Source organism: Equus caballus, chromosome 7, assembly GCF_041296265.1.
Source record: "Equus caballus isolate H_3958 breed thoroughbred chromosome 7, TB-T2T, whole genome shotgun sequence".
In the NCBI taxonomy this organism is placed as follows: domain Eukaryota; kingdom Metazoa; phylum Chordata; class Mammalia; order Perissodactyla; family Equidae; genus Equus; species Equus caballus.
The window spans coordinates 50,126,592-50,152,301 of NC_091690.1; the positions used below are offsets into that span (position 1 = coordinate 50,126,592).

General features: G+C 43.7%; 1 protein-coding gene across 3 annotated transcripts in view; it reads left to right on the forward strand.

Moving 5' to 3' along the window:
- The first annotated feature begins 2,923 nt into the window (after positions 1-2,923).
- Positions 2,924-25,710, forward strand: part of LOC100066337 (zinc finger protein 709) — a 55,482-nt gene continuing 32,695 nt past the window's right edge. Inside the window, exons 1-4 of one of the 3 annotated variants that reach the window (XM_070274061.1) lie at positions 2,924-3,016; positions 12,299-12,425; positions 12,884-12,944; positions 13,337-16,571. In XM_070274061.1, coding sequence (XP_070130162.1) covers positions 12,392-12,425; positions 12,884-12,944; positions 13,337-14,912 — 1,671 coding nt within the window. In that variant the 5' untranslated portion in view covers positions 2,924-3,016; positions 12,299-12,391 and the 3' untranslated portion in view covers positions 14,913-16,571. Of the gene's footprint in view, positions 3,137-12,298; positions 12,426-12,883; positions 12,945-13,336; positions 16,572-25,710 lie in introns of those variants that run through there. The other 2 variants (XM_070274058.1, XM_070274060.1) reach the window with 2 other exon arrangements.

Consider the following 25,710-nt stretch of genomic DNA (forward strand, 5'->3'; position numbering starts at 1 on the left):
GGCCATATGCCCAAAAAGAGGTTTTATCCTTATATGAAATCACATACAATAATTTACCATAAAGGATGAAGACCCAAAACTTAGAGTAAACAATAACACAATCAGATAAAATATAGGAAAAAACTTAAGCACCTTGGGTTTGGCAAAGAATTATTAGATAAGACACCGAGAGCAAAAGCTGGAAAAAATGCGTTATTTGCACTTGATCCAATCAATCACTTTTGTGCTTCAAAGGACCCCATCGAGACGGTGAACACACCCTTTGCAACTCTTGTGCACTACTGCTGTGAATGAAAAATTATTTTGATGGTATGAATGCAACATGGCAATTCTTCTAAATATTACAAACTGAGTTACTCCCTGAACTAGCAATGCCGCTTACGGGAATGGCAGTAGATTTGAAAGCAGGGACTTCAACAGGTATACGTCCACTGCTGTTTATACTAGCATTTTACACATTTGCCACAAGGTGGAAGTAACCCAGGTGCCCTTCAACGGATGAATGGATCAAGAAAATCTGGCACATACATAAATGGTGTATCATTCAGCTTGAAAAAGAAAGCCAGTTCTGACATGGGCTACAACTGAACTGCACTTAAAAATGGTTGAAAATGTAAATTGTATGGTATACGTATGGTACCACAATCAAAAGCAGAAATTTTAAGGCAAGAGAGTGAAAACACAACCTATAGAATGGAAGAAAATTCCTCAAATCGTAATTCTGTTAAGGAACTTGTATCAAAAATACCTCAAGACCTCTTTAATCTTAATCAGAAAAAATCAAAAAACTCTATTCAAATGTGGTAAAGGATCTGAATACACTGTTTTCCAAGGAAGACAGGGAAATGCTCAAGAACATATGTAAAGATGCTGGGCATCCTTAGTGAGGAAGGAAACGCAAATCAAAACCCCAGTGAGATACCACTTCACCCCCACTAGGATGGCTGGAATCAAGATGTGAGGTAAGAAGTGTTGTTGAGGATGTATTTAGAAATTTGAACTCCCACATGTGGGTGGTGAGAATGCAAAATGGTGTAGTTACTGTGGAAAAGGCTCTGGGAGTTCCTCAAATATAAAAGCTAAAATTACCATGTGACCCATCAATTCCACTCCTGGGTACTTAGGCACATTGTGTGTGTGTGTGTGTGTGTGTGGTGAGAAGACTTCATCGGCTGTCTTCGCAAATTTCAAGTATACAAATTTTATACATATATCAAGTCATCGCACTGTGATCTCTCAATATGGACAGGTGTGTTGTTCAGTTATCCCTTGATAAAGCTAAGGGGTGGGGGAAGAGTTTCCAGGTGCATCCGACATTCATTCAAAAAGACGTCCTTTTTCTTATATCAGGGAAGGTAAGTCAACGGCCTTAGATCTGGATGTTATAGCCGTTAACATTTGAGAGGTCTCTAGGGACAAGGGCAAAAACTGATCTAAAATAAATTTCCTTCCAGTGTCAGACGTACACCTGAGAGTTTAATGAACACATGTCACACCCTGGGGTTACACTGAGAAGAGTCCTTGCACCCAGCCTAGGCTGTGGCATTCAAACTTCCCACCAGAGCCAAGTGTCCTGGGATATTTTATCTCTTTTTTTTTCTTTTTTGGAGAGGAAGATGGGCCCTAAGCAATCTGTTGCCTGTCTTCCTCTATTTTGTATGTGGGAGACCGCCAGAGGGTGGCTTTCATGAGTGGTGTGTAGGTCCACATCCGGGATCTGAACCTGTGAACCCTAGACCACCTGAAGCAGAGCGTGTGAACTTAACCACTACACACTAGGCCAGTCCCCATGGAATCTTTATCTTAAGGAGCAAGTGAGTGGGGTGGGGAGGGATGGGTGGAAGGCTCATTGCTAACAAGGATCACTAAATAAAAGGGAGCCTGACACTTTTTCACAGATGGTGAGGTCACATTTAAGTGTCAGTGTTTCTCAACATGGGTCAGAGTTCCACGGTTGGCCTCACAGCCTTATCACAAGCCCATGGCCCCTAGAGGACATAAGATCCCAGTATTTCCACGTGGCCTGGCCTGGGTCACCCTCATGGTCTGTGATGAGGATTATTTCAGGCTGATTACTTTTAAAAACACTGCAGAAGGGAAGGAGGCTCTGAGGAGTGGAATTTGCTTGCCCTTTGATGAAGATATTTGCATTTGTGAAGGAAGTCTCCATCTGTGGGGGCTTCTCCTTCTCTGCACCAGGAGGAAGCGGGGATGACCTTACCTCTAGAAACTCTTAATGGCGACGGCAAGGACTTAAGCGTTGTTTATTGTGCTTGTCTGGTAACCTCATGTAGCTGACTCCCCCCACCATCAACATCCTCTGGGAAGCACAGGACATCCTGACTTAATCCGGTCTGATTCTTATCTAAAGTTATAGGACCCAATAACCAGACCCCACCTGCACTGACATCATTTTAATGACTTGTTTTTACATGTTCTTTCCTTTGTCTTGTAAAGAGATAACTCACATACCTATACCTTAAGTTTAGCTCCAACCCTCAACATTCTGCAGCAGCTCTTGCTGCCCGTGGGTCCTGTCCCCAGGCAGCAGCTCTTTACTGGCCATGGGTCCTGTCCCCATGCTATTCCATACTATTCTCTGAATAAAAGAGCACTACTGCTAGACCTTGAGAGTACAAGAAATCCTTCTTTGGACTCCTCTGCTCGCCGAACCTGCATCAGTCTGTACTTGCGCCATTTGAAACTCAGTCAGTCCTTCCCCCTGCACACCTGGACCCCTGAGTTCACAAAGAGCTGGGTGGAAACAATAGAGGCAGCCCCAGGCCAGGAAAAAGTTCCGTTTCAACGCAAATGTGCCAGCTTAGTCTGGTTCCAGCCCGCAGCCGGCAGCCTAGGCTGGTTTGGCTGAACCCTGCAGCCTCCCTCCTCCTGTCACTCTGGCATGAGGGGGCGGGGCATTTGCGATTGTCCAATGAGGGGAGGCTCTTGGGCAGGAGGGTGGGGCCATGCACTGCACTTCCTGTGAAGGTGGCTTCCGGCTGCTGCGGCGCTGCAGGTGAGCTGTCCTCTGCTGTAAGGGTCCTGGTCGCTGTGCCAGGGCCTCTGTCGCACTGTGACCTGCACTGGCGGTGGGGGTCGTAGGAAGGACTCGGGGGACCCAGGAGCCCTAGGAATGGTGAGAGTGCGGCCCCGGGGCAAGGACACGGCAGGCGGGGCTGGTGGGAAGCTGCGGGGTGGGCCCGGCCTCCCACGGTCCCCTCCGGGCTCTGCGGCCCCGACTCCGCGGTGGCGCCGCTCGGCCCTCAGGCCCCTCCGGCCGCAGCGTGGGGGCGGGGCCGGCAGCCGGGCCCCGGGCGTCCTGTGGTCCCTGCGCGCGGCGACTTGGGCCGGAGCGTCTCTGGGCCGCTGTGCGCCCGCAGCCCCGAGTGTCCCAGACGGTGCGGGGCCCGCGGGAGGGTCCCCAGGACAGTCGGGCCTCGGGCTCCGGGGTCCGGGCGGGGAGGTACTGTGGTCTGTGGGGTCCCCAGGGCCTCCTTTCTCCTCAGGGGGCACCTGTTTTCTCTGAATTTTCCATATATTTGGGGAGCCGGGTCTCAATTCCACAGTCCTGTCCCCACAGGCTGCTCTTCCTGGGACAGACAGTAAATCCGTAAATTTTCAGATGCCTCCCCGCCCTCCCAAAGCCACTTCCCCTCTTTCATTCACAGGATGCTTGTCAACACTTGGTCCTCCATGGCGCGTTTCAACCAGACCCAATATGTTAACCGTTTATCATTATCCCCCAGAGCCATGGATGGCTCTATTTTCAAGATTATATTTGTCTGTGGATATTTTACATGAGAGGAAAGCAGAGAATAAGCACTGGGAACTACACTGCAGGAAATTCTGGTGCCTCTCCCCCTGGATCATCTGGGCCCAGACAACTTATGACAAGGTCTTTGCGTGGGGATTCCCCTTGGAAACATGTCCTGGGTGATCTGTCCCATTGGCATTGCCACACACCCCCCGGTTTCTGAACGAGAAAAAATTATTCACTGATTTAAGTATCCGTTTTTCAAGAAGGGTAAATATATTTAATCAGTAGAGCTTGGAAGACACTATAAAATAGTTCCAGACAGGCAACAAAGAGGTGAATTTCAGAAAAAATATAATATTCCTTCATTACGTTCCATTTGTTAAGAATACTTGTTTCACTCTCTCTTCCCTTGAGTGTCTGTCGTTAGTTTCTGAGGTGTGTTCCTTACTTTTGGATGCTTCCAAAGGAAATTCCGGGGCTGAGACACGCAAACCACAAGTGTTCAAGTGTGATTTCTTGTCATGGAAATGATGTCACCACAGGACCAGGAACAGAGTTGTCATCCAGATTCATGCGTCTTTGGCATAAGGGCTATTTTGAGCTGATGATTATTAAAATGCAGCAGACACAGGCAAAGCTCTGAAAACCTAGTAGAAGTTACCCTTTTGTAAGGTCAATTTACATTCTAAGAGAAACGTCCCTTTGTAAGGGTGCCTCCCTCTGTGTGCCAGGAAGGGCAGGATGACTCTGCATCTCTAGAAACTCTTACCAGTGGAGAAGGCAAGGAGTTAAATCTGCAGGACAACTTGCCCCTTGTTCACTGTGCTTTTCCTGCTGACCTCCCGTCACTAACCCCATCTTAACAGCAGGATGTTAGAGCTCTTTGTCACAGGAGGTGGCCAGCCTGGAGCCTGTGCGGGAGAGGAAGTTTTGATCTGCCAGTCAGACCTCACCCTGCCAGGTCTTTGCATCCCAGCTGGCCCTCCCTGCTCCCTTAAGCCTCAGCCCATGCTCTGGATGAGGGAGACGGAGTTGAGAGCCTGTCCTCCTGTCTCCTTGCCAATCGATGGCACAGTCAACTGTTTCATCTTTCAAAGCCTGGTGTGCCGTGGTCTCAGCTTCTGTGTGCATCAGGTGGTGAGCCCTCACTCAGTAACAGTAGTAATTCACATTTTTTCTTAAAGGAATAGACATTTGTGCTTTTCTAGTTGAAGTGGTAGAAATACCGTATAATTTTTTCCCTTATTTTCTGTGGTAGGACTGCATTTAAGTGATTTTGCTGGATTATTCCAACACTGGGTTTGTGTGATTTAAAATAACAGTGATGTTCCAGAGCATCTCCAGTGGGGAGCAGAGGCCCCCAGTCCAAGACCCAAACTAAGGTCCCCTTGAGCCTGCAGAGGGAAGGCCTTGCAGGTCCAGCTGTCCTTCCTGGGGAGCCTCCCCCACAGGTGTACTACTGCTCACACCCCCATGGAAGGAGCCTTTATCCTGAGAGGAGCTGCAGAGCCCTGGAAAGCTGGGGGTGCACATGCTCATGGGGTGGAGAGTGATGCCCTTTCTGAGGTTGTGGTTGTGGTTCCTTAGGCCTGGACATTTTAGACATTGTTTGAGTTTTGCATCCACACTGTAGGTACACTGAGAGTGTAATCTGTGCAAAATGAGAGTGTCTCTGAAGGTCAGGTGTTCCGTCCTGTGTACATAAGATTCATGAATTTGGAGTTCATGTGGGTCAGAAGCTTAAACTGAATTTGGCTGAGAGTTTCCTCACTTGTGAGGACGGGAGCCTCGGGGAGGCAGTGCTTCCATGCTCACAGGAGAGGGAGGGTGTGTGGGGCTCCCAGAGTGCATTCCTGTTGATGCTCAGGGGACCCCACCCTCCTTCACCAGGGCCTGACCCTCTCCAGGGGATCTGTCTCAACTGGGAGAGTGTACACCTCAAGTCTGGGAATATGGTCCCTTTCTGAGTGTGGGTTTCCTTCTGAACTGCAGGCCAGCAGGCTGCTTCTGTGAGCTGATTGGAATATTCCTGTTTCTGTCCTCAGATTCCTTGATCAGTTGAAGATTACAATCCTTTGATTCTAGTCTCTGTTTGCACTTGAGGTTTAAAAATGTAATTTCAGAAATATGGTGTGAGCAAGGCAAAAAATTGGTGGAAACAAACAATTTTTTTCCATTTAGACAGGAGACCCTCCAGATGTGCGATGGGTGTATTTCAGTTCTCAGGTGCATTTTCCATGTTTAGGTCAGTTTTGTGTGTCCTTGTCCCTAGAGAACTGTGACATTTAAAAGGGTGTACTATTCCTGAGACAAATGAATTGCATTTATTTTCTTGTTGTTTGTGTGTGTGTGTGTGAGAGGAAGGTTGTCGCTGAGCTACCGTCTGTGCCCATTTCCTCCATTTTATGTGGGATGCTGCCAGAGCATAGCTTGATGAGCAGTGGTCGGTCCACACCTGGGATCCAAACATGCGAACCCCAGGGCACCGAAGCAGAGCAAAGTGAACTTAAGGACTATGCCACCGGGCCAGCCGTGAATTCTGTTTTAATAGCTGTAGGGAAAAGGCAGTTGAATTTCCATTTTCATTGATCTGAGGAATCAGGTCGAAGCTTGTGTAAATCTTTGGAATTCCTAGTTCACTCAGGGCCTCATTGCAAACCCCTAAGGTAGTATAATATGCTACTCCTTCCTAAAAATATTCCCGGGGTAAATATAGTGGAGGCAGAAACAAAAATCCCCCTTGTCTTTTTTGTTAGAAAGAGATTGGTAAATTTTTTATGGTTTACAGTTGTATGTCTATTAGTGTTTAAAGGATTGACTCTTGGAATGGTTTCCTATGTAGAAATGTTAAAACTAAAAGTTATTTAAAAATGGTGATCAAACATGGGAAAATATGGCATATATAAATCTCTCCTTATGTTATTTTATGTTTTTGAGCAAGATGCACCCTGAGCCAGGATCTGTGCCCATCTTCCTCTATTTTATATGTGGGATGCCTGCCTCAGCCTGGCGTGGTAAGAGATGCGTACGTCCAAGACCAGGATCCAAACTGGTGAAGCCCATGCCTCTGAAGCAGAGCACGTGCCCTTAACCACTAGCACTGGGCCAGCCTGTGTCTCCCCTTATTTTAAGTAAATAGTACGTGGGAAGGTTTAAAAAGTTCGTAAGAGAGGAAACTGAAGGAGACTCCCTGCCTGCGGTCCTGACCCACTCTTCTCCTCTGACTCCAGCCTCCCTACATGACCAGTTTTGCTCACTGCTTCACCATCCTGCTAGTGGTTCTTTATATAAAAACAAGCCAGTGTGAATGCCTGTTTTTGCCCCCAAGTTTGTTCTTGTAATGAATGGGAGGGTTTGGTACTGCTGATGTTTGATGACTGAACACTTAAGCCTCGCCCTCCCTTTCCCCTGGGCCTTCTTCCCTGGACAGGCTGATGAGAAAGCCTGGAGGCTCCTGCACTGTGGGCTGCTGCTTGCTGGGCAGCTCCTCCTGGGCGCTGTGCTGGCCTGTGTTGCACTGTTGACCCCACCAAGCCTGGGTTCTAACTGCAGAGGACACTGAGTTGGCAGTTTTGGAAATTCTTGTCCTCTGAGTGCAGGAGTCTGGGAATCAGGCCCTCCTTAATGTGATCTTCTGTCAGTGTCTTGGGTGGCATGTGTTTGTGTGTTGAGAGTGAAGGTCAGACTGAGGCTGGAGTCGCCTTGACATTAGGGGGAGTCTGCGGTTATGAGAATGATTATACCCTGTCACTGAGCTGAGCCCATCCGATGGTCACTCCTTCAAGAGCAATTATTTCAGACAGAAAGGAGGGTCAGGAAAGTGCAGCCAGTAGGAAGCAAGATTCCAGAGGGCTCCCCAGAGCCCCTAAGTCACTCTGCCGCGGCAACAGAGGGTCTATTGCAACAAAGACCCTGACCCTCTGGGTCATAGTGACAACACCACAGTCTGAGTTTGTCAGAGCAAAGGGATTGTTTCAACCCAACTTAAGCCCAGGCACTTGAACTCTATAAAGCAACAAGTTGTCTTGCCCCTTTGTGGGCAAAGAACTCTGGAAATCTCTTGACTCAGAGATCCCCAAAATAAAAGTCAGAGTCACACTTGTATGTACACTAATAGGTCTGCAACACCAGGACACTCGTCACCCACCTTGGGGTTCTGCCACTCCTGATAGTGACCATGGCGCTTCTCAGAGGATCCAGTGCTGTGCTCCCCAGCAAGGCATTCGATGGAAGTTACCCCTCCCCTGTGGGTCTCAGGCTCCTAGAGCACAGACTGGCTTCCTGAGATCAGTTGAAGTCATGGCACAACTAGTTTATCATAAATGGATGTTGCATTTTCTCAAATCTTATTTTATATTCCTTCCCCCTCCTTTCCTTTCTGATGTTGGTAATTTCTGTCTTCTTTCTTCTCTTTGTTATCTTGACTAGATATTTCTCAATTTTATTGGTCTTGTGAAACAAGCAGCTTTTCCCTTTTCATTTTCTCCATTGATTTCCCACAATGACATTCATTTCATTAATAATTTTTTTTTCTTTGAGGAAGATTAGCCCTGAGCTAACTACTGCCAATCCTCCTCTTTTTGCTGAGGAACACTGGCCCTGAGCTGACATCTGTGCCAATCGTCCTCTACTTTGTGCATGGGACGCCTACCACAGCATGGCACCCGGGATCCCAACCAGTGAACCCTGGGCCGCCGAGAAGCATACCGTGCAAACTTAACCACTGCGCCACTTGGCCGGCCCCTCTAACTCTTATCATTTCTTTTATTGTGCTTGGTTTGGGTTTAACTTGCTCTTCTTTTTATTCTTTGCTAAGGTACATTCTTGCATTAGTGATTAGCGATCTTTGATTTTTCCAGTGTATTTGTTTGATGGCATAAATTTCCCCCTGGATACTGCTTTCGCTACATCCAAGAACCTTTGCTGTGTTGTGTTTTCAGTTTTTTAACTCAAAATAAGTTTTCATTTTTCTTGAGACTTGTAGTTTGATACTCTGTAGTATTTAGAAATGTAGTTTTGAATCACCACATATGAGGGGGCTTTCCAACTATTGCCAGTATTGCCTCCTAGAGGAATGCCTATGTGGTGTGAGAGCCTATTTTGTATGGATTCTGTTCTTTCAAGTTTGTTAAGGTGTGCTTTATGTCCCAGGGTGTGGTTTGTTCTGGTGAATGTTCCGTGTGAACCTGAGAAGAATGTATATTCTGCTGTTCTGTGAGTATTCCACAGATTACAGTGAAACCCAGCAGTTTCGCAGGGCTGTTCATTGCACCTCTGTCCTTCCTCACTTCCTGCCTACTGAAATGTCTAATTCCCGATGAGGGGGTGTTGACTTCTACAGCTGTGGTACTGGATCTGTCTATCTCTCCTGCATTCCATCAGTTCCTCCCTGAGGTGTGTTGCCCCTCTGTTGTTAGGCAGGTACACATGCAGCGTTGCTGTGCCTTCTCAGAGAATAGGCCCCTTTATCAGTACCTACTGCCCCTCTATCTCTGCATCTTCCTCAGTTTGAAATCCGCATTGTCTATGATGTCTATTCCTCTGGCAGCTTCCTTTGGATTCATGTTGGCATGGTCTGTTTTTCTCTGTCCCTTTACCCTGCATCTCTCTCTGACTTTATACTTAAAGTGGGTTTCTTGTAAACAAGGTATAATGGTTTTTGTTGTTCTGCTTTTAAAGATTGGCACCTGAGCTAACAAATGTTGCCATCTTTTCTTTTTTTTTCCTGCTTTTTCTCCCCGAATCTCCCCAGTATTTAGTTGTATATTTTAGTTGTGGTCCTTCTAGTTGTACATGGAACACCGCCTCAATATGGCCTGATGAGCGGTGCCGTGTCCGCGCCCAGGATCCAAACCCCGGCCGCCAAAGCAAAGTGCACGAACTTAACCACTCGGCCACGTGGCCATGCTGCATAATGGTAGTTTTTGAAATCTCTTACTGTGTCTTTCAGTTACAGTGACTCCGTTGATGATTAAAGTGGTTATTGATTCAGTTGGATTAATATTTCCGAAAATTTTTACTTTCCCCATTTTTACCCTTGTTTGTTTTTGTCTTTTTGCTACCTTCTTTGGCTAAAATTGAGCATTTACTATAATTCTTTTTTTCCCCTCTCTCAGCATATCAGTTACACACTTTTTAAAAAACACATTTTAGTGGTTCCCCTTAAATTTTCAGCATACATTTACAACTAAGCCACCCCTCTGCCAAGTAACACTGTGCCACTTGACTGTGTACAAGTAGCTCTTACCACACTGTCCCCAATTTTCCTTTCCCTGTGTCTTGTCACATTGCTGTCATTTATTTCACTTCTCCGTAAGCTTCTCATCACCAAATACATTGTTGCTAACATTAGTTTAAACGAAGTGTCATCTGTTGTATTAATTATAAGAAACATAAAAGATATGTCCCATCATTTTTTCTTCTTCTAATTCCCTACCTTTGTCATTTACATTCTTTCTTGTAAACTTTCTAACGATTTGATTCAAAGTATGTGTACTCAGGACTAATTTCCTCAAATTTTGTCTCAGAAAGTCCTTATTTCTTCCTGGTACTGAAGGATAATTTTGCTTGACCGAATTCTGGGAAAGTGGGTTTCATTTTCAACACTTTAAATCTTTCAGTCTCCGCTGTTCTTGTTGCATGGTTTTTGAGAAGAAGTCCAATTTAACTCAAATCTTTCTTTCTGTCGAAGGTGTGTTTCCTCTCTGGCATTCTTCAGTACATTCTCTATCTGTGATTTTTCTCTAGTTTCAGTGTGATACCCTTGGGTGTGCACTTTTGTACTTTATCGTGTTTAGTGTTCCGTGAGCTTCCTGGATGGACAGTGCGCTGGCTATCATTAATTTTACAGTATTGTGGTCATTACTACTTCACCTTTTCCTCTGTCTCTCTCTGCCTTTCTTTTCCTTCAGGTTTTCCCATTATCTGAATTTTCAACCTTACCTTAAAGAGGCTGTCCTAGGCTTCGTGGAAATTGGGTTCTTTTTTGTTATTTTTGCCCTTGCTTTAGACTCTGTAAATAGATTTTTTTTTTTTTTTTTTGACTACAGGCCTTATTAAGAACAGAACATGTTGGGCATCTTTCAAAATGTCACTTTTTTTTATTTTTCCCAAGTTCAGAGACATCTATTTACCCTATGACTTCAAGGCTTCTCTGGATCTAAGAGGGGTTGTTCATCTCAAATTTGTTCATTTTCTTCTTGTGAGATCAAGAATGACAGCTTCTAAGCTCCTTAGGTGCAGGATCAGAAGTTGGCAGGCCATCATCCAGAGTGGGTGGTCAGGAAACACTTCCTCTTGAAGTTGGAGAAAGGAAATTTTATGTTGTTTTGGAGGAAACCACTGTCAACCCTTCATGTGTTTTATAATCATGGGCAAATTTGACATCAAACCATTGTGGACTTTAAGGAGCTCCCTTGCAATCTGCAGCTATTTTTTGTGTTCTTTAAAGATTGGCACCTGAGCTAACAACTCTTGCCGATCTTCTTCTTTTTTTTCCCCTGCTTTTTTACCCCAACTCCCCAGTACATAGTTGTATATTGTAGTTGTGAGTGCCTCTGGTTGTGGTATGCTGGACGCTGCCTCAGCATCGCCTAAGGTTCGGTGCCATGTGTGAAGTGGAGTGCACAAACTGAACCACTCGGCCATGGGGGCCAGACTCAATCTGCAGTTCTTAACCTACCCCCAAGGGGAGCAAAGCTCAGGGTACGCTGTTAGCATGTGACCAGAAAGACCTCTTATGGCACATTATTATCAGAGTATGTTCTAAAAATGGTGAGAAGTAGCTCTGAGGCCCATAAGTATAGTGACCTTCTGGTCTATGTTTTCATGGCTTCTTCCTTGTGCCTGAGCTCTCAGTTCATAATAATTCCAGCCCCATCAAATCATCCAGAGTGAGAAAGGTAGAACTGAGTCTGATAGATACGACAAAGTTAAAAGTACTGTTTCACCACAAGACTATTTACATTCAGCAAGCTGCATCTGATTACCTGTAATGGCCTGGAGTAGTTTAGGACAATGTGGGCAGCTGGGCTTGGTCAAAGTTTGATTTTCACAGGCCTCCTGGTCTCTCAGTTTGTTGATGGGACCAGACCAAAAAGCTTCCAGTTGTTCACTCTGTTTCTATTCACTGACACATCCCATAGATTTCACCCTCTGCCTCATGGAGTGCTGTAACTGGTGGGTAATATGGAGGAAGATGAAAGAACTTCTCTTATGAAGAATCATTGGTCCACAAACGATAATATTTGTTTTATTTGTCTAGCATTTCTGTCATTTCCCAACACGTTCTGGAACTTGTTATTAGAGAGAAATAGGATGTAATGTCATCACAGTAAAAGTGTGTAAATATTTCCATGTGTTCATAATATTGTTAAATTGATGAGCATTGTGTACAGAAAAAAGCAAGTTTGTGATGATCACAACATAGAATGAATGTTTGGAGATAACGGAATCCCATGTAACCTTCCTAGAATTGCAGTGTAGATCCCCAGTGCTGTCAGGCTCATGTATCCTCCTCTACACACTTTTGTGGTGTTTTAGGACTCAGTGGCAATTGAGGACGTGGCTGTGAACTTCACCCCAGAGGAGTGGGCTTTACTGGATCCTTCACAGAAGAGACTCTACAGAGATGTGATGTGGGAAACCTTCAGGCACCTGGCCTCAGTAGGTAAGAACGAGGACATTCCTTCACTGCATCATTGAGAGAACAAGTGCTGCTTGCCCATCACGAGTGTTCTAGGAGACTGTCCTGGTGGCATGGCGGTTAAGTTCTCACATTCCACTTCAGCGGCCCAGGGTTTGCCAGTTCAGATCCCAGGTGCAGACATAGCACTGCTTGGCAAGCCGTGCTGTGGTAGGTGTTCCACTTACAAAGTAGAGGGAGATGGGCTTGGCTGTTTGCTCAGGGCCAGTCTTACTCAGCAAAAAGAGGAGGATTGATGGCAGATGTTAGCTCAGGTCTAATCTTCCTCAAAAAAAAAAGAGTGTTGTAAAATACAGAAGGTGGAAAGGGGAGGTTGTTCCTAAATAAAGTACAAATGGCCATAGATTATCAAATACTTAGAATCTACTAATTTTTCTTTAATGTCTAATATTTGAAATAAATGTACTTTGTCTGCATTTCAGGAATAACATGGGAAGATGATGATATTAAAGATCAGTGCAGAGAACAGGGGAGAAAAGTAAGGTGAGTCACACAATAGAAAGCTCTGTCTCATGTGAGAATCCTTGTATGTCAAGAAATTGTTTTTTTAAAGAGCAAACAAAGCAATTGCTTTGTTTTGCTTCCAGTTTAGCTATTCTTAGAAATTTTCACCAAGTATACTTTCTGAAGTGTGAGGTAGAGGTTCACTTTTTGCAAAATATTTCACTTAGAAATACTATTAGTGAACCCTGTCTATGAATATCACTGTTTGGATAATAGCAAGGGTGAAGTCCTCTTGCAGAAAATTCAGTATATTTCATTTCAGAGAATTCACAGAAGGAAGAAAACATGAACATTCCCTATAAATCATAATAAACATTAGAAATATAAAATCAATAGAGAAATCACTAACAATGTGCTTCTCATTTGTACAGAAAGCGTGTGGTAGGGAGACTCTGTGAAAATGAAGAGGGTAGTCAGTGTGGAGAAAACGTCAGCCTTCTTGCAAATCTCAGTCTGAACAAGAAAACTACAGGAGCTAAACCATGGGGATGCAGTGCATGTGAAAGAGCCTTCACACATCATTCATTGCTGAAAACACACATTAGATGTCACACTGAACATAAAACATATGACTATCAAACATATGGAGAGAAGCCATATAAATGTAAGGAATGTGGGAAAGCCTTCACTTACCTCACTTTACTTCAAACACATGAAAGAACTCATACTGGAGAGAAACCCTATCAATGTAAACAATGCAGTAAAGCATTCACTTCTTCCAGTTATCTTAAAATACATGAAAGAATTCATACTGGAGAGAAACCCTATGAATGTGAGAAATGCAGTAAAGCATTCACTTGTTCCAGTTCTCTTCAGATACATAGAAGAATTCATACTGGAGAGAAACCATATGAATGTAAGAAATGCAGTAAAGCATTCACTTGTTCCAGTTCTCTTCAAAGACATGAAAGAACTCATACTGGAGAGAAACCCTATGAATGTAAACAATGCAGTAAAGCATTCACTGCTTCCAGTTCTCTTCAAGTCCATGAAAGAAGTCACAGTGGAGAAAAACCCTACGAATGTAAACAATGTGGTAAAGCGTTCACTTCTACCAGTCATCTTTCAATACATAAAAGAACTCATACTGAAGGGAAACCCTATGAGTGTAAAAAATGCAGTAAAGCATTCTCTTCTTCCGGTTCTCTTCAAAGACATGAAAGAACTCACACTGGAGGGAAACCCTACAAATGTAAAATATGCAGTAAAGCATTCACTTTTTCCCGTTATCTTCAAAGACATGGTAGAATTCATACTGGAGAGAAACCCTATGAATGTAAAAAATGCAATAGAGCATTCACTTTTTCTAGTTATTGTCAAAGACATGAAAGAACTCACACTGGAGAGAAAGCCTACAAATGTGAAAAATGCGGTAAAGCATTCACTTGTTCCAGTTATCTTCAAAGACATGGAAGAACTCACACTGGAGAGAAACCCTACAAATGTGAAAAATGCGGTAAAATGTTCACTTGTTCCAGTTCTCTTAAAATACATGGAAGAATTCATACTGGAGAGAAACCCTATGAATGTAAAAAATGCAGTAAAACGTTCACTTTTTCCAAATCTCTTCGAGTCCATGAAAGAACTCACACTGGAGAGAAACCCTTTGAATGTAAAATATGTGGTAAAGCCTTCAGTTATCCCGCTTCTCTTTCAAAACATGAAAGAACTCACACTGGAGAGAAACCCTATGAATGTAAAAAATGTGGTAAAGCATTCACTTCTTCCATTTATCTTCAAAGACATGAAAGAACTCACACTGGAGAGAAACCATTTGAATGTAAACAGTGCAGTAAAGCATTCACTTTTTCCAAATCTCTTCAAGTCCATGAAAGAACTCACACTGGAGAGAAACCATCTGAATGTAAAATATGCAATAAAGTCTTCACTGCTTCCAGTTCTCTTCGGGTCCATGAAAGAAGTCACAGTGGAGAGAAAGCCTCATGAATGTCAGGAAAGTGAGACAGGCTTTACTTCTCATGCAAACTTTTGAGGATATGCACAAATGCACAGGAGAGGATAAACCATGTAGACATAAACAATTTGGGAAAGACTTTTGTCATCCCAGTTCTTCCTGAAGGCATGAAAGGACTCACTTGATAAAAATGTCTTGAAAGTAAACAGCATGAGAAAGACATCAATTGGCCTACATCCTTCTATGTCAAACTCCCACCAAAAAGAAATGTAAATGTAAGTCATGTGAGAAAGCTTCATGGAAATTAATTGTATATGACGTTGTGGAAAACTTTCAACATGAAAGAGTTGTTATAAAATAAATAGATTGTATCTATCAAGCCTTTCTTAAAGTGCCACATTGGACTGTGGATTTCTATTAATTACTTCAGAAATGAATATTGAGGTGAGATGATTCTGCTAGTCATCCTTCATAGATAGTAAATAAGATTCATAGGTAGTGCTTTTCCCTTACATCAGTTAATATTTTATCTTTAGTTTTTTAATAATGTTTTAATTGTTCTGTGTTAGGGGGCTATTGGAAAGTGGCGGTTTGTATTTGTTGTGATTTTCTTACTGGCCTTGTGTTTACAGTTCTTGCATGTGCCTCATCCATTGTACATATTGTACATGTTTCAGAGAAAGCTCCTTTTTGGGGGTGGTGGGTGGAGGAGCCTGTTTTTATTTTCTGTAGTATTAAACAGTTGGGAAAAATTTATGTGTGGCAAGTTTATCCAAGAATGTACTTCCTGTGAATTCTTATTTTCCTATTTGGGCCTTTGCTGTTTGTCCTTCCTTCTGACTGGTATTGGGTGAATAGACTTTGAGTTAAGTAGAGGCCTGTGGCAGGGCAACAAAATCAGAGCTAGATCTTTAAGAATCCACCCCATTGCTGCCTCCTTGTTGGAATTCCCCAATGGCCGCACTTGCATGAGATCTGGAAGGCAGAAGCACACAAGGCCTTAGGCAGATTTTCGAGCCATCACACACAGAGGGAGACAGTTACATAGGAGCTTCAAGGACACCACCTTCCATCCCTTTTTCTGGATTCTTTTCCCTTCTTGTCAAGAGTATCTTGATAACCAGCAATAACTAGTTGATTTCCATTTTGTTAGAGATGCATTTTCCACCAGTTTCACATCAAAGATCCACTTGAGTTAGGGTCTTTCTGTAAGGCCTCTTGTGTCCACCAGGAAGCCAATTCAGACTTTTGTGGTGGTAGTGTTCTCTGATTCCCCTTTTCTGTAAGTGATAATTGAATACAGTGTGATGTGTATAGGAAACATCTTCGCTGTTGATAGTGCTAGTGAGCACATTTTCCTGCTTGACCGTGCCATCTCCAATGGGATGTAAAAAGAAGCACCTGCGAGTTTGCTTGTTTGCTTCTGGTGCAGTGGCTGCCTTGACCCAGTTCTTCCGTGTGAGAACAATCACCTTTCTCACGTTGGCAAGACTGTGTGTGTTTCCTGTTACTTGTAGCTTGAATGCATTCCGTCGATGTGTTCTCCGTAACCTTTGAGTGTACGTCAATAAGACTATGTCCATCTGTTTGGGAAATGAGCACTTCTGTAGTTGTTCCATTGATGTATTTTATCAACTGTTCCAGTCCATCCTATGTTAATAAATATTAGTGTGGATTTCATTGTTACAGACTATTAATATCCATTTTTGATCATGGATTTTCAGACATACTTTACAGTGTTCTTCATTTAATCATTATACAGTTTAAGTCAATTTTATTGTGTGCAGACCAATTCAGGGATTCTTCCCCAGGCAAACTATTTCTTATTCTTTCACAGTTACAGTTATTGTCATGAAAATAATTCCTCATTCATTTTTAAGCCAACAGTTAACCATCAGGGTGTTTTTCAGTGCCCTCTTCCGGTGACCTGCAGGAATGTGCCTGCAGTCAGATAGGGCTGTCAGGAATTCTAGTAAGAATGACCACAGACCTAAAGGACCTTGAGGTGCAGCGGTAACAGTGCTCAAAGGACTTCTTACAAGATTCTGGCCTGTGTTTGGGGTTGGACTGCTATTCAAGGAGGCACGTTATTTTCTGTCTTCAGTGATGTGAGGAGGTCAACCTAATTGTATCTTTTGTAAGCTTTTTGCTTTGTGAACCGAATCATTGTTTTCTCAAAGGAAAAAACAATGGAGTGAAGGAAAGTTAAGTTTTAAGAAGTTGCAGTTAGTCATTTTAGTAAGAACAAGGAAAAGAGTCGTTTTTAGGATTTGGGCTTTTATCCTTTATCATTTTTCCCTCTATGGTCACAAAATACTGTTAGTTTTGTCTTGGAAACTGTGTACTTTTAATGAACAAGCTGTCGGACACTTTCTCTTCAGCAAGGTAAGACTTGGCCTTGCAGTGGATGCAGCCAGCTCCTGGTCCTCTGGAACAGCTTTGCCTTTCCTACTTACAGTCAAAACACCAATGTGTTTCCTATGGTGAATTAGACACTGTTTACTATGAAGTACCTCATTTAAATAGATAAATTCTCTTCTTGGTATTCTACATAGCATTTTCAATATGTCCTTTAGACTCAGCTGAGGCCTTTGAGTTTAGGGATATTGTGAGACAATGCAAACCCAGCCGGGTAAATAGGAGCACTGTGCCACTCTGAAGCCTTTGCTTCTCTGAGACTGTGCTCTTGCTGGTACCGTTTCAGCGTCCCTCACAAGCCATGCAGTGTGGAGTCCAGGTAGCTGATTACAGGTTTCCTTTCCATAGGCTTAGATGTGCAGCACATGATGTGGAAACTTGGGGAGAAGCAGTAACAGCTTCAAGGTTTAAAACAGCAAGGGGAATGGAATGTTTTCCCTTTTTTTAGTGTAAACTTATGAATTGGAGGGGTTTCATTCCAATGGACACCACGGGATTGTTCTTTTGAGGTGATGGGTGGTTTTTCATCTTTCAGTGGCAGTATTCCTATACGTTTGTGAAAACTCATGAGACCACCTGAAGTATTTTATGTATCTTTACATATGTATTATGTATAATTATTAGAAAATTAATAGTATAATTGCTTTCATGTGATAGAAGAATGTCACGGTCTCCTGAACCTGCATTTTAATGGGTTCAGATCTTTCCACTAGTGTGGGATCCTTAGGAAGGTTGCAGGACTGACAACAAGGACTCAGTCCTCAACAGGCCTGTTTTGCAACCCTCTCTTCATTGAGAAAACGTCCCCTAGGGTTGCACCTGCCCTCAGCTCATACTCCTAACAGGAGTGACTCAGACTCTGTCTTTGAGTGTAAATCAGGTTCATTGACAGGTCTTTGGAAATACCATGGTCTAAAACATAAAAGTGTATCCCAAGCAGAAGCTGCCTGGGACATCCTTATTCACGTGCAGCATCATCAGATCTCACTGCCCTCCATACACCATTTCCAGCTCTTCATTTCCCGACTCAAGCAACTCTGTGCCTGCTTACTTGGAAACATCTTTAGAAATCCACACATGTCCCACTCTGTACATTTTCTCTGAGGCAACAGGAGGGGGCTGTGAGCTGAGAGGGTGACAGAACCAGTGGTAGAAACCATGCCATGAGCACATTGAATTGGGAAACAAAAGCTCTGGAATCTTTGAAGTAACATTCCATTAGTGTCCCACTCCCCACAGTCCTTCTCAAAGATGCCTTAGCAGCTTCTCACTGAGCATCCAAGGATCTCTAAACCCCCATGGTGGACATAAATTATCCAAGGCATTCTTGTTAGAGAACTATTCTCTTCACAGGGTGCTGCACACAATTAGAGAAGCCACTACTGGCAACTGACAGAGTCTTTATGTAAATGGAGGCCCTTCCAGGGCCTGAGTGGATGATGCTCCAAGCCAGCTTCCCATTTGCCTTGGGTCCTGAATGCAGGCCCTCCCATGCTTTCTAGTGAAAAGCCACCTTATTGAAGAGTTGGGTATTTACAGCATGGAGCCAAACATTGCTCCTCTGGAATATCCCATGAGCAGTCAGGAGTGTTCCGTTCTCTGATGGAATCAATTCTGAGGAGATCATTTCCATTTTAGACACACTGGCCACTTGGAGAGTCACTTAAGAACACATGGGTGACCAGGGTGTTCATAAAGTTTATGGACAGTGTGCACCACCCCACCCGACAGAGTCCACTGCAGAGATGCTGCCTTCTGTTGCTACATCAGACAGGCCATCCTTGATCAGAGAATGGACTGAAGCATCACAGTGATCAAACAGCAGTCCTTTTAGCAGTACAGACTTTCTTGGCCTAGAATCCAACCCGTCTGTACATTTTTACAGATCCTGGGCCATTACCCATGATCTAGCTGTTGGTCCCACCAATAGCACCAACCCCTTATCCAAGGTTGCCCTCTGTCTTAAAGAATTCTGGGAATATCTTGCCTCGCAGATATCCAACTAGAAATCTGGCCACTCCTTACTCTGCCCATATGAAACCTCAGCCTGCAGAGGCTGATTTTTATTGCTCAGGGTGATAAATTGACTTAAATTTCTGAGACAAATATCAAAGCCTCAGACCAGATGGCATTAACCTTGACTTTATGGTCCCACATAATGTGAAATCACTTACAGACCTCTAACTTAAGAATCTAGGCCAAATTCAAGCGATTTCCCTCCTCTGCCATGGTTAACCCAGTGATGGACCAGTGAACCTGATGTGAAAAAGCAAGTCACTGGGAGTATCATCAATGGACACACCTGCCAGGATGAGGAAGGGGTCCATACAGCTGATGGCAAGTAGACTTGGTAGGCCCGTCCCCCCATCCCCGGGGCTCCTTGCTGTGCTCCGACCATGGTAGAGCTTGATATGGACAAATTACTCATGCCATCCTACATTAGCCTGCTGAAGCCAAAATACAAAGACTCGAAAAGATGCTCTAAATTTATTGAAACTATCAGCTCAATTCTGCAAAGAGGAAATACTGGGCTCTCAAATAAGTTCTTCGGTGGACATTTTACCTCTTCTCCCACCGCAGGCTACCCACCTCTTAGAAAGGTCTAATGGCCTCCTCAGGCCAATTTGCTTTCTTCTCAATGGGCCTTCCTGCTGTTGGAGGCAGTGATTAGACTCAATCCCAGTCTTCAGGGCTCATTGCTTTGCTGTCATCGTCAGGCTCACTGGCACCTGATAGGTAGAGGCCTTTGCCTGCTGGACATTCCTGCCAGAACAGTCACTCCTACAGGTCTCTGGTTTATTGTTAACAGTGCTCCCTGGCCACCACTGTCATATCCCACTGCCAAGTCTTCCCCTCACATCGCCTGTGGTCTGTGTGCTCTGCGTGTGGATACTTCATTTGGGGCACCTCCTTCAAAACCCCTCTGGCTCATCACATACAGATGTGCTGTTTTCCTACCATTTTCACTCACGTGCTCATTGTCATGGGAGTCACTTCCACTGACCTGGGCACACTTGAAGTCATTCAACAAACATCCTTCCTGCCATTCAAGAAATGTCCCAAACACTGAAAATTTGTGTAGGAGACAGCTCGTGTTTGAGACGTTATCCCTGAAGGAAAACCCCCTGGCATCCGTGGTAGCTGCTGACCAGTTGGCTTTAAAGTATTTATTACCCATCTGGGGAGAGCTCTCTTCCTCTATGGGGCCTGACTGTGGTATGTGGGTAGGAGAGTGTCACCAATAACACAACTAATGAGGCAACAGATTAAAGTAATATCACTTAAATATTTGAACAGAAACCCTACTTACACGTTTCTGCATCCCTCACACATTTGGATGACTCGATTCAAATGGTTTTTTGAGGCTTTGTCATCTCAAACATAATATGTTTGCACTTTTCACATAACTTTAATTAATATTCAAATCAAATTTACTTCAATAGTAGCATCAGTCAGTCAACCAACCTCAGGACTGAACAGTAATAAAGACACTGACCTCATTCTCGACATTTGACTCTCAATCAGCTGTAGACGCCTGCTCACCCTGTTAGGATCACAATGGTAAACATGTGCCCCTTTGCTTTTTGTGTCTGCAGATGGGAGGCTGAGACCTGTAAATCCTGAAGCCTCTAAACCTACACATGTTAAATGGCCAGCCTGTGGTCCTTTGCACAAGCCACATGAACAAGCTTCCCCTCGCCCTACTCTCTGTACAAAGTATTTTGGAGTAATAAACTTTTGTATTAACTTAATGCATGTGGCAACATAGTTCTGACGTCTGGTCTGAAGGTAGCGTATTAATTCTGCCCCCAAAATGGCAGTGATGAAACAGAAGGTAACTCATGGAAAATGTCTTTCTCATAATGCACAGGAGGTCAGTGTAGGCAATTCTTAAAAGATGAGAATAAGAAATCCAAATGCAGAGATCCCTATATGATGTATTTAGATTCACTGGTCAGAAAAGAAAATCTTTGAAACCACCCACATGGCTTTAGCAATAGAATCAGTAAGTGAAAATGGTGTAGTGTCCCAAGGGAAAATACAGAGCAACAGAAGTGAATGGATGATTTGTGTCCTGATTAAAAGAGTGATCGTTCTCTTCTTCACAAGAGAAAACTGAACAACCTGAAAAGCAGCACCTCTTCCTAGACGCATCAGTGAGTTGAGATGACATGGCTACCAACACCCCCAAAATGAGAAACAGGTGTAAATAGAGAATTACCGCTTACTGGGAGGAGAAGTGACTGGAGCCAGCCACCTCTAGGAACACAGAAACTTTTAGGGATGAATTTGCCAACGTGTGGACTAGTCTGAGAGTCCAAAACATTCGTGCCTCTAGTCTTAGGAAACTCTAACAAATTCATGATTTTTTCCTGTGCTATAGGGCCCCTTTTGGAAAACAAAGATAGTCCTCTAAATACCCCTCTGTTGAACTGTTAGAATCAAAGTAAACAAAGCTGCACCTAAATAAGAAAGGTGTTCCCTTCAAATGTGCTGGCGGAGGAACAACTCATAAAGACTCATGACAAATCATAACATGGTGTCACAAAAAGAAAATGACAATTCTCCAGACACTAAAGAAAATCTCAGAAGGTTGTGATCTATCTGATAGAAAATTCACAATAGCTGTCATGAGGAAACTGAATGAGCTACAAGAAAACTCAGACAGACAGTTCAATGAGCTGAGGAATATAATGATCAGAAGTACTTTACCAAAGAGATTGAAACTCTAAGAGAGGAATCCAACAGAAATCCTGGAGCTGACGAACTCAACAAATGAGATGAAGAATGCAGGAAAAAGCATTGGAAATGCAGTAGACAATATGGAAGAGAGAATCAGAAAGCTCAAGGGTAGAAATCGAGAAATGATTCGTGTGAAACAGAGAGAGATCTAAGATTTTTTGAAAATAAAGAAACTCTATGAGAACTGACTCCATTAGAAAAGGCAACATAATAGTAATGGGAATTCCAGAAGGAGAAAAGGGGGAGAAGGAAGCCGAGAGCTTATTTAAGGAAAGAATAGCTGAGAACTTCCCAAATCTGGGGAATGAAATAGATATACAATTCCACAAAGCTAAGAGAATCCCTAATTATGTCAATGCGAAAAGACCTTCTCCAAGACACATTCTATTAAAACTGTCAAAAGTCAGTGATAAAGAATTTAAAAGGCAGCCAAGGAAAAAAGCCAGTAACCTACAAAGGTATCCCAATTAGACCATCAGAAGATTTCTCCACAGAAACTCTGCAGGCCGGGAGAGAGTGGAATGACATATTCAAAATATTGAAAGATAAAAACTGCCAGCCAAGAATAGACTATCCAGCCAAGTTATCCTTCATTTATGAAGGAGAAATCAAGGCTTTGCCAGACAGACAAAACCTACAGGAGTCCACCACCTCTAGACCTGCCTTACAAGAAACGTTGAAGGGAGCTCTTCCACCTGAAGTGAAAAAGCAAAATCACTCAAGACTTTGAGTAAGGTGATAAATAGACAAACCAGAAAATTGCACGGGTATTTCAGAATCGAGTGTTAAACACTTAATTATGGCAAAAAGGTTACAGGTTAACAAATAACTAAAAATCTCTATAGCTACTTCAGTTTGGTAATGAACTCACAACATAAATTGGGATAATTTGTGACCAAAAAAACATAAAAGGGAAGGAGGAAAATCATGGAAGCGGTATAGGCAAATGAAGATAAGAAAGTATCAGCAGAAAAAGGACTATTTTATCTATGAGACGTTTTATACAAATCTCATGGTAACCACAAAACAAAATTTTAGAGCAGAGGAACAAAACATTAAAAAAGAGGAAGCTGAGAAAAACATCATTGGAAACCACAAAGTAAAATGGCAGACAGAAACACAAGGGAAAAGAAAAAATGGAGATATAGACCAATTAGAAAACAAAAGGCAGAATGGCACCGGTAAGTCCTCCTAGATCAATAATCAGCCTAAATGTAAATGGATGGAAATCACCAGTCAAAAGGCCTAGAGTGGCCACGTGGAGTAAAAGACATGACCCAACTCTACACTGCCTCCAGGACACTCAGCTCAGCTCTAAAGACAAACACGGGCTCCAAGCGAGGGGGCAGAAGAGGAGCCTCCAGGCAAATGGCAGCCAAAAGAAAGGGGGTGTGGCCATGCTGACATCAGACAAATAGACTCCAACCCCAAAACAATAACAACAGAGATGGACATTCTATACTGATAAAGGGGCTAAGCCATCAGGAAGACATAACAGTTAATAATATGTGTGCACCCAACACGGGAACACTCAAATAAATACAGCACCCATTAGCAGACCTCAAGGGAGAGATTGACAGCAACGCGATAATAGTAGGGGATTTTAACCCCCCACTTAGATCAAAGAATCTCATTTTACGGTGCATGTCACCCCACACTGGGCTCTCCAACAGGGCATCCAGTGGAACTTTCATCTCCCATATAAGGCACAGGTGTTTTTGAACGCCACTGTGGTCTTGGAAAATCCTGGCTCCTTAAATTTCCAGGAGGTAAACGGACTCCTCAATGGGCTTCCTTGCTGCCAGGGGTGCTCACCACTTTAAACTCTAGGCCATATGGCCATCGTTCTCCTCACACCAACTGGTCTCCCCCAGCCATGCTGCAGATGATTGTCATGGGGGAATCTGATGCCTTCAGCTTATGGGACAATATTATGTCGAAACAATTTGGAGTCACCTTACGCATTGAAAATGTCAAGTGTCTTTTTTTTTTTTTTGGTCAGGAAGATTGGCCCTGAGCTAACATCTGTTGCCAATCTTCCTCTATTTTATGTGGGATGCCACCACAGTATGACTTGATGAGCAGTGTGTAGGCCCATGCCCAGGATCTGAAACAGAGAACCCCAGGCCATTGAAGCGGAGCATGCACACTTAAGCACTATGCCATTGTGCTGGCTGAAAAATGTCAGTCATTTTGTCTTCCAATATTCATTGGCAGCCCAATCAGGGACAGCTGGTTAACTATGACCCCTGGTCATATACAGTCCTGGCCCATTAGAAGAACACAGACCCACTATGCTGCTGCTGGGCCACACTTCCCCACTTGGTCTGCAAATACCAGCTGAAAGTCCAGTGTTTAGTGGCTTTAGTGGAGGCTCATTTCTCCTAACCATCCCTCCCCATAGGAAGTGGGAATAATTGTATCCAGACCCAGTGATGGAATCGTGTGGGTCACTAAAAGGGAGAAGAGGCACTCAGGTCGGTTAACAGCAGCAACACAAGGAGATGACAGCATGGCAATATGGTCACAACATGTGGCCCTACCCGACTTTGGAGGAGGCCACCCATGAACTCCTGACTCACAACAGCCCCATAATCTTCACACAGGGCAGCCGTGGGCAGAGACTAAAGTATAAAATGTGGCTGCTCACTGCTGGCCTTTGTGCCATCTGGGCCATGGGCTTCTCCTCCACCCCAGAGAGGCAACCCTGGAAAGCTGCTGGAACCACACAGCCCTCACCCATGACTGCAACCCCGGATGGGGGCCCGGTGCAGCCCTAGAGGGAAGTCAACCCTAGAGGGGCTGCACCCCAAATGCCACCAGGTGTGCTACTAGCCAGGTGACTCAAGCACTCTACCTTGAATGGGACTAATGGCACCAGTGCCTAAATGTCACCGACCCTCCTCTATTTATGTACCCCACTCAATGGAAGCCGTTTGTAACTCATGATACTCAGCGCCTCTCCGCCAGCAGACTAACCCCCCTATGAGCTATTTCTTCTATCTTCACCAAATGTCACTCTTACTAACTGCCATTCCCTCAGTCCTGCCACTTTCCTCCCTTTGCCTTTTGATGAAACATCTCATGAGTTTCTGACTTTGACAAACCAATTATTGTTCCCCAGGCTGGATTTATAAGAACGCTCACTTGAAAATGCTGATGTAGTTTGCTTTCCTGATGAGTCTTCTCTGAAAGATGAACATATAAAATATAAGTTAGGATATGCAACTGTGTCTTCAATAGAAACAATAGAAGCTGGTCCTTCACCAACAGCTACCTCTGCACAACAGGCTGAACTTATGGCCCTAGCCCGAGCCTGTTATCCAGCCAAAGGGAAAACTGCCAGTATCTATGCGGACAGCAGATGTGCCTTTGGAGCAGGTCATGATTGCGGCATGGTTTGGAAACAAAGAGGTTTCCTAACGTCTACAGGTCAGTAGATAAAAACCAGCTCCTTTGTGTTCAATCTTGTGGATGCCATTCGGAGAACAAGGCCTTCAGCAGTAACACAGCTTCCTGGACATTCTTAGGCAAACATGGAGGAAAGTAAAGGTAATCATTTTGCTGATTCAGCTGCAAAAAAGTGTGGCTCTTCAAGATTACAAACTTCTCTTTGGGTTTGCCCTAAAACCAAAATTATCATTCATTTTCTGAGATATTTAAAAAATG